The following is a 9,216-nucleotide window of genomic DNA, read 5'->3' as shown; positions in this document are numbered from 1 at the left end:
CCCCTGCGTCACCAGACTGGGGGGGGCTCAAGAGCCGTGCTCCCACGTGTCATGAGTGGGGGGGCTCTCAGCAGCCGTAGCCCCAGGTGTCACAAGCGTGGGGGGGCCTCAGCAGCCATGTACACGTGTCATGAGTGTAAAGGGTCTCAGCAGCCGTGCACCCACATGTCACGAGGCGGGGGGGTCTCAGCAGCCATGTACACGTGTGTCACGACTGTAAGGGGTCTCAGCAGCCGTGCACCCACGTCTCCTGAGTGGGAGGGATCTCAGTAGCCCTGTACACACGTGTTATGAGCATGGAGGGTCTCAGCAGCCGCGTATCCATGTGCCATGGACGTGGTTGTGGCTCGGCTGCCTTGTACCCACGTGTCACGAGCGTGGGGGGTCTCAGCAGCCCTGCACCCCTGTGTCATGAGCGTGGGGGGTCTCAGCTGCCCTGCACCCATGTGTCACGAGTGTGGAAGGTCTCAGATGCCTTGTACCCACGTGTCACGAGTGTGGGGGGTCTCAGCAGCCCTGCACCCCTGTGTCACAAGCATGGGGGGTCTCAGCAGCCGTGCATCCCTGTGTCACGAGTGTGGAAGGTCTCAGATGCCTTGTACCCATGTGTCACGAGTGTGGAAGGTCTCAGATGCCTTGTACCCACGTGTCACGAGTGTGAGGGGTCTCAGCAGCCCTGCACCCCTGTGTCACAAGCATGGGGGGTCTCAGCAGCCGCGTATCCATGTGCCATGGACGTGGTTGTGGCTCGGCTGCCTTGTACCCACGTGTCAGGAGCGTGGGGGGTCTCAGCTGCCCTGCACCCCTGTGTCACGAGCGTGGGGGGTCTCAGCAGCCCTGCACCCCTGTGTCACGAGCGTGGGGGGTCTCAGCAGCCCTGCACCCCTGTGTCACGAGTGTAGGGGTCTCAGCAGCTGTGCACCTCTGTGTCAGGAGCGTGGGGGGTCTCAGCAGCCCTGCACCCCTGTGTCACGAGTGTAGGGGTCTCAGCAGCTGTGCACCTCTGTGTCAGGAGCGTGGGGGGTCTCAGCTGCCCTGCACCCCTGTGTCACGAGCGTGGGGGGTCTCAGCAGCCCTGCACCCCTGCGTCACGCGCACGGGGCAGCCGGGCTCTCAGCAGCCATGTGCACACGTCACAAGCACGTGCGGCCTCAGCCCTCAGCAACCCTGTGCCCACGTGTCATGAACGTGCCAGGCCTCAGCAGCCGCGCACCCACGTGTCATGAGCACGGGAGGTCTCAGCAGCCCCGGGCACACGGAGCACGAGCATTCCAGGTCTCAGCCGTCCTTCCTCGGCCCCCCACGGGCATGGGGTTCCGTAGCCGGCCGCTGTCCCCAGGGAGCTGGCAGGCTGTCCCTGTGCTGTCCCGGGGAGGCTGAATGTCCCCGGCCGCGGCGCCCGTGTCCTCCCCTGCCCCTGCCACCCCCGGGGGGGCCCCATGGCCGGCAGCGACCTCTGTCCCCAGCCAAGGCTGGCTGCGGGTGCCCACGGCGTCACGTGGAGCGGGCACCAGCGGGGCCACCGGAGCCACCGGAGCCACCGGAGCCGAGCCGGGAGCAGCCACGGCGCCGGACGGAGGGATGGACGGACGGACAGACAGGTGGGCAGGGGGAGGGATGGGTGCTCAGGGTGCCACCGGGACCTTCACCCCAGACAGCCTGCGGTGGGTGCCCCAGGTGTTGGTGGGGACACCGAGGTCACCCCACGGAGGGCCCAGGTGTCCCCATCCCACCTGGACCTGGACAGGTGTCCCTGTCCCCGTGTCCTGGGCCCAGGTGGCCCAGTCCCATGTGTCCCAGTGCCAGGTGGCCGTTTCCAGTGTCCCAGTCTCGGGCATCCCTGTCCCAGGTGTCCCTGCTCCCAGTGTCCCTAGCCTAGGTGACCCAGGTGTCCCACTCCCAGGTTTCCCAGTCCCAGGTTTCCCAGTCCCAAGTGTCCCAGTCCCAAGTGTCCCAGTCCCAGGCAATCCATGTGTCCCTGTCCCACACATCCCAGTCCCATATGTCCCTGTCCCAGGTGTCCCAGTCCCAGGTGTCCCAGTCCCACTTGTCCCTGTTCCCGGTGTCCCAGTCCCAGGTGTCCCAGTCCCACTTGTCCCTGTTCCCAGTGTCCCTGTTCGAGGTGACCCAGGTGTCCCACTCCCCAGTTTCCCAGTCCCATAGGTCCCAGTCCCAAGTGTCCCTGTTCCCAGTGTCCCTGTCCCAAGTGTCCCTCTCCCAGGTGTCCCAGTCCCACTTGTCCCTGTTCCCAGTGTCCCTGTCCCAGGTGTCTCAGTCCCAGGTGTCCCAGTCCCACTTGTCCCTGTCCCAAGTGTCCCTCTCCCAGGTGTCCCAGTCCCAGGTGTCCCAGTCCCACTTGTCCCTGCTCCCAGTGTCCCTGTTTGAGGTGACTCAGGTGTCCCACTCCCCGGTTTCCCAGTCCCATAGGTCCCAGTCCCAAGTGTCCACCTGAGACCGAGGGAACCCCCCGGTTTGTGCCCAGCGGTGGGGACACCCCCGGGCTGCCCCAGCACCGCCCCCACCCAAAGCACCCCTGGGTGCTGGGTCCCGTGGGGGGGGCTCAGCCCGCTGGCCCCCAGCCCCCAATCCCCACCCAAGGGGCAGGGACCCACGGCAGCCACCTCTGTGCCCCCAGGGGAGGGGTGGGTGCAGGTTTGGGTGCAGGGGTGGGTGCCAAGTGGATGCAGGATGAGTCCAGGGGGGGTGCAAGGTGGGTGCAGGGGGGTTTTTTGGGGGGTGCATAGGGGGTACAGGTTTGGAGGGGTGGTGGGTGCGTGGTGGGTGCGTGGTGGGTGCAGGTTTGGGTGCAGGGCTGGGTGCAGGGCAGGTTCCCCCCCTCCGCAGCACCAGCATTTGGCTGGGGGCCCCCCTGGAGCAGCTGCCCACCCCGGCGCTGACCCTGGAGCAGGCGACCATGCGGCGCAACGCCGAGCGCATGCGGGAACGCTGCCGGGCCCTCGGCCTCCGCCTGCGCCCCCACGTCAAAACCCACAAGACGCTGTGAGTGTGCCCCCCCCACCCCCAGCATCCCCCCACAGCATCCCCCCACAGCATCCCCCCCAACATCCCCCCACCCCCCTCCCCAGCAACCCCCCAGCATCCCCCCCAGCATCTCCCCATCCTCCCCCCAAAATCCCCCCAGCATCCCCCCCAGCGTCCCCCCCACCAGCATCTCCCCAGCATCCCCCCAACATCCCTCCAGCATCCTCCCAGTATCCCTCCCATCCTCCCCCCATCCTCCCCCTCAGCAACCCCCGCCTTCCCCCCCAGTATCCCCCCAGTATCCCCCCAGCATCCTCCCCAGCACCCCCCATCCTCCCCCCATCCTCCCCCCCAGCACCCCCCCACCTTCCTCCCCATCATCCCCCCCAGCAACCCCTCAGCATCCTCCCCAGTATCCCCCACCTTCCTCCCCATCGTCCCCTCCAGTATCCCCCCAGCATCCTCCCAGCACCCTCCCACCTCCCCTCCAGTATCCCCCCAGTATCCCCTCCCTTCTCCCCCAGCATCCCCCCAACATCCCCCAGCATCCCCCCACCTTCCTCCCCATCACCCCCCCACTATCCCCCACCTTCCCCTCCAGCATCCCCCCAGCACCCCACCATCCCCCCGGCATCCTCCCAGACCCCCCCGTGCCCCCCCAGCACCCCCTTAGCACCCCCCATCACCCCCTCCCTCCACCCCCTCCCCCAGAGAAGGTGCCGAGCTGGCGACGGGCGGCACCCGCCGCGGCATCGTGGTCTCCACCTTGGCCGAGGCTCGGTTCTTCGCGGCGGGGGGCTTCGATGACATCCTCTACGCCTACCCGCTGCCGGGGGGGCGGCTGGAGGAGTGCGCGGCCCTGGCCCAGCGCCTCCAAACCTTCCAGCTCCTCCTCGACAGCCCCCGGGCCCTGGGTCTCCTGCGCCAGCACCCGCTGCCCGCCGGCAAGCGCTGGCTCGTCTGGCTCAAGCTCGACTGCGGGAACGGCAGGGGTAGGTGACCCCCCCCAAAGTAACCCCCACACACCCCAAATCCCACCGGCGCCTGGGATCCCACCAGCCTCTGGGATCCCACCGGTGCCTGGGATCCCACCAATATCTGGGATCCCACCAATATCTGGGATCCCACCAGTGTCTGGGATCCCATCAGCGTCTGGGATCCCACCTGAATCTCGGATCCCACCGGTGTCTGGGATCCCACCGGTGTCTGGGATCCCACCAATGTCTGGGATCCCACCTGCATCTGGGATCCCACTGGTGCCTGGGATCCCACCAGCCTCTGGGATCCCACCAACATCTGGGATCCCACCGGTGTCTGGGATCCCACCAGTGTCTGGGATCCCACCAATGTCTGGGATCCCACCAGCCTCTGGGATCCCACCGGTGCCTGGGATCCCATCAGCGTCTGGGATCCCACCTGAATCTGGGATCCCACCAGCCTCTGGGATCCCACCAACATCTGGGATCCCACCAGTGTCTGGGATCCCACCAACATCTGGGATGCCACTGGTGTCTGGGATCCCACCTGCATCTGGGATCCCACCAATATCTGGGATCCCATCAGCGTCTGGGATCCCATCAGCGTCTGGGATCCCACCTGAATCTCAGATCCCACCAACATCTGGGATCCCACCGGTGTCTGGGATCCCACCAGCCTCTGGGATCCCACCAGTGCCTGGGGTGCTGTGGGGTGGGGGGATGCGGAGGGGGGACATCGCGCGTTCTCGCCAAGGGTGGTTGCACCCCCCCCCGGATGCTCCCCGGGGTGCCATGCTCCATGTCCCCCCCCAGCCCCAGCAGCTCAAGCAGGATGGGGTATTTGAGCCCCCCACCCCCACAAGAAGTTGTTCTTCTGTGCCCCGCCAACCTCAAGCCCCCAGACCCACCAGCTCGACCAGGATGGGGCATTTAAGACACCCCCCCCAAAAAAAGTCATCTTCAAGGGTGCTCCATGGGGCAGGGGTGCCCCATAACCCCCAGGATGGGGCATTTGAGACACCCCCCCCCCAAAAGCCATTATTCAAGCATGCTCCATGGCGGGGGACCCCCATGTCCCCCCCGCAGCTCAACCAGGATGGGACATTCAAGACCCCCCCCCAATCATTCTTCAAGGGTGCTCCATGGGGCGAGCCCCCCATAACCCCCCACGATGGGACATTTCAGCCCCCCCAACCCCCATCTTCACCCGCCCACCCCCAGGACGCTCCATGGGGGTGATGCCCCCGTCCCCCCAAGCCCCCCATCTCCACCATCTCACCCAACATTGGCCACCAAAGCCCCCCCCACCCCCCCCACCCCAGCACCCACCCCCCCGAGCCACGCTGGGACCCTCCTCCTCCTCCTGGCCCGGCAGCCGGCGTGCGGCCCACGGACCCCGGTGCGGTGGCCCTGGCCCGGGCCATCGCCGAGGAGGCACCGGAGGAGGTGACACTGGTGGGGGTCTACGCTCACTGCGGGGACACCTACGGCTGCCGCGATGTCCCGGCCATCCAAGCCATCGCCCGGGCCACCGCCGCCGCCGTGCTTGACTTCGTCACCGCGTGAGTGTCCCAAACCCAGGGACGGGCAGAGTTAAGGGGATTTGGGGCGGGGGGAGGGGGCCAAGCTGGCCACCGTGGGGGAGGGGGGTGTCCCCCACCCCATAAAACCCCGGTGCCTGGCTGTAAATGCAAATGCCCCCCATAAAAGGGGGCCCTACAAAGCCCCCCCGGGGTGCTGGAGGAGGACGCTGGCAGCTCCGCTCACCTTTGATGTGGCTTTGGTGGCAGGTTGGGACCTGTGTCGTTGTGTGTCCCCCCCCCCGCTTGTCACCCGCTCCTCCCAGCCGGGTTTCTGCATCCCGCAGGGAATTGCTGCCGGGTGGTTCCCACTTTGGGGGGGGGGGGGGCAGTGGGGTCCCCCAGGACCCCCATCCCCTGTGCATGGGGCCGTGCTCCCCTGGGGACCCCTCCCGGGGGGTCTGCGGCCCCACCCCACTCGGTTGTGGCACCGGTTTGCGGTGGGGAAACTGAGGCACGCGGGGAAACCTGCTGCCCCCCCCGCCTCCCCCTTAAAATTCGGGGGGCTGCTCTGACACCCCCACCCCCACCCCCCGATGAGCCCCACGGTCCCAGAGGGGCCAGGGAGAGCGGGGGAGGGGTGTGACCCCCCTCCCCCCCCATGGGGACATGGCACCCCCTCGCCACGTGGCCTTTGAATGTAGGGGGGGATGGGACACATCTGGGCTGCTCGGGCACATCTGGGAAGATCTTGGGCACATCTGGGGGTGCCCCAGAACATCTGGGGGGGGGTGTCCGCAGCACAGCTAAGGGGGCTCTGGCACAGCTGGGAGGGGCCCGGGAACATCTGGGAGGGGTCCGAGGCACATCTGGGGGAGCTGGGCCATACTCGGGGGGTTGTGGGCTCCTGCGCACATCTGTGGGTGCTCTGACCCATCGGAGGGGGGCCCTGGAACATCTGGGGATGATTTAACACATCTGGGGAGAGCTCAGGCTCATATAGGTGGATCTCAGGCACATCTGGGGGCTCCTGAGCACATCTGGGGGTGCTCTGGCACATCTGGGGGGGCTCTGGCATACCTGGGGCGGATCGCAGGCCCGTCTGGGGGGGGAACCTCTGGCACATCTGGGGATGTCCTGGTACATCTGAGGGGGGTCCCAGGCACATCTGGGGTTGCTATGGGATGTCTGGGGGGGGTCCCACACACATCTGGATGGATCTCTGGCACATCTGGGGCCACCTGGGCACATCTGGTGGCACCCTGGCACATCTTGGGGGGTCTCCAGCATATCGGGGTGGGGTTTCTTGCACATCTGGGGACTCCCAGAACCATCTGAAGGGGTCTCCAACACATCTGGGGGTGCAGTGGCACATCTGGGGGCTCCCAGAGACATCTGGGAGTGCTTTAAAACATCTGGGGGCATCTCCAGCTCCGTGTGGGTGGATCTCAGGCACATTTGGGAATGCCTGGGCACAGCTGGGGGTGGTCCCAGGCACATCTGGAGGGGTGCTCTGGCATATCTGGGGGGGGCGTGACCTGCCTTGGGTGTTTGGGGGGCTCTCTGTTGCATCTGGGGGCTCTCTGGCACCTCTGGATGGCATCCAGGCACATCTGGCTGGCTCCCCAGCACATCTCAGGGTCCTCCTGGTGCACCGCAGTGGGGGGGGGGGTGCTCTGCCACATCTGGATGGCTCCCTTGAACATCTGGGGGTCTCCCTCGCACATTTGGGGCTCCCTGGGGCATCACCACCTCCGGTCGCTCTCCTGGGGTGCCCAGGGGTGATGGAGTCACCTCCAGTCGCACGCCCATGGCACCTGGGGGTGATGGACCCAGCTCTGGTCCTGCTCCTGTGACACCAGGGGTGATGGACCCACCTCTGATCTTGTTCCCCATGATGCCTGGCACAGGGGGTGATGGACCCAACTCTGGTCCCGCTCCCATGGTGCCCAGGGGTGATGGCCCCACCTCTGGTCCTGCTCCCATGGTGACCAGGGGTGATGGACCCATCTCTGGTCCCACTCCCATGGCACCTGGGGGTGATGGACCCACCTGTGGTCCTGCTCCTGTGACACCAGGGGTGATGGACCCACCTCTGATCTTGTTCCTCATGGTGCCTGGGGTGGGGGGGTGATGGCCCCACCTCTGCTCCCACTCCCACGGTGCCTGGGGGTGATGTCCCCCTGGCCGTGCCCTGGCCGCTCAGAGGGTCCCGTGTGCCGGCAGGCTGCGGCGGGCAGGCGTGCCGTGTCCCCAGGCCAGCATCGGCTCCACGCCGTCCTGCAGCCACCCGGTGCCGGAGATGGCCCAGCTCACCGAGCTCCACCCGGGCAACTACCTCTTCTACGGTGAGTGGGTTGGGGGGCTTGGGACCACCCCCCAACCCCGGTGTGACACCCCCCCCCAGGGTGGGACGCACCCCAACCCGGGCTGGGCACCCTCTTCTCCCAGACCTTCAGCAGACCCTGCTGGGTTCCTGTCACCCGGAGGACGTGGCCATCCGTGTCCTCACCAGGGTCATCGGTCACTATCCCCACCGCAACCAGCTCCTGGTGGACTGCGGGTGGGCCGCCCTCAGCCTCCACGGCCGGGACCAGGCGCCCACGGGCTGCGCCGCCATCGAGGGGCACCCGCAGCTCAGGTGGGTGCCGTGGGTGGCACGGGTGGGGGAGACACGCGGGTGGGCGACGTGACGGCGTGTCCCCGCAGGCTGGTGGGGCTGACGCAGGAGCACGGGCAGGTGGAAGCCGTCGACGGCCGGTTGGATTTCGGGCGCTTCCCGTTGGGCAGCATCCTGGCTCTCATCCCCTTCCATGTGAGTACCCGCCCTGCCACGCCACGCCCGGCCGCGCCCGGCCACGCCCGGCTCAGCATCCCTACCCACCGCAGGCCTGCGCCACCGCCGCCATGCACCCCGTCTACTACGTCCACGCCGGCGGGAAGGTGGTGGAGCTCTGGCACCCCGTCCGCGGCTGGTAGGGAGGAGAGCGGGGAGCTGCCGGGGCGCTGCGCCCACGCCGGGACCCTGCACCCACGCCAAGACCCTGCACCCACGCCAAGACTCTGCACCCACGCCAAGACTCTGCACCCATGCCGGGGGGTTGCTGCACCCACGCCAGCGTCCTGCACCCACACCAAGACTCTGCACCCACACCGAGACCCTGCACCCACACTGAGACCCCACACCCACACCGGGGGGTTGCTGCACCCACGCCAGCGTCCTGCACCCACGCCAAGGCCATGCACCCATGCCAGGGTGCTGCACCCAAACCGAGACCCAGCACCCACACCGAGACCCTGCACCCATGCTGCGACCCACGCCAAGACCCTGCACCCACAACAAGACTGTGCACCCATGCCGGGATCCTGCAACCATCCTGGGGTGCTGCACCCATGCCGAGCCTGTGCACCCGCACCAAGAACCTGCACCCACACCAGGGTGCCGCACCCGCACCGGCGTGCTGCACCCATGCCGAAACCCCGCACCCACGCCGGGGTCCTGCACCCACGCCGGGGTCCTGCACCCATACTGGGGTCCTGCACCCACGTGGGGTGCTGCACCCACACCACGGCCCTGCACCCCCTCGGGGGTGCTGCACCCCCTCCCCGCACCGGCCTCAATAAAGCTGCTTTTCCCATTTCCAGGCACTTTTGCCCCCGGGGCTGAGAGGCGACAGGGAGGTGGCGGGGGGGGGACACGGTCCCCACGGCCCCAGCGTGAGCGGGTGAAAGCGGCC

The 9,216-nt window shown here is 67.4% G+C and overlaps 1 protein-coding gene across 1 annotated transcript; it reads left to right on the top strand.

Annotated features, from left to right (window-relative positions):
- The first annotated feature begins 1,581 nt into the window (after positions 1-1,581).
- LOC142406542 (D-serine dehydratase-like) lies at positions 1,582-8,500 on the top strand. The gene is made up of 8 exons (XM_075495492.1): positions 1,582-1,601; positions 2,845-3,000; positions 3,694-3,974; positions 5,335-5,521; positions 7,706-7,827; positions 7,931-8,120; positions 8,189-8,294; positions 8,369-8,500. Exons 1-8 carry the CDS (start codon positions 1,582-1,584, stop codon positions 8,456-8,458), a joined length of 1,152 nt encoding a protein of 383 aa, XP_075351607.1. The 3' UTR covers positions 8,459-8,500.
- Positions 8,501-9,216: the final 716 nt, after the last annotated feature.

This window comes from Mycteria americana, chromosome 2 (assembly GCF_035582795.1).
Source record: "Mycteria americana isolate JAX WOST 10 ecotype Jacksonville Zoo and Gardens chromosome 2, USCA_MyAme_1.0, whole genome shotgun sequence".
NCBI classification, from domain to species: domain Eukaryota; kingdom Metazoa; phylum Chordata; class Aves; order Ciconiiformes; family Ciconiidae; genus Mycteria; species Mycteria americana.
This window is presented reverse-complemented; position numbering and strand designations above follow the sequence as displayed.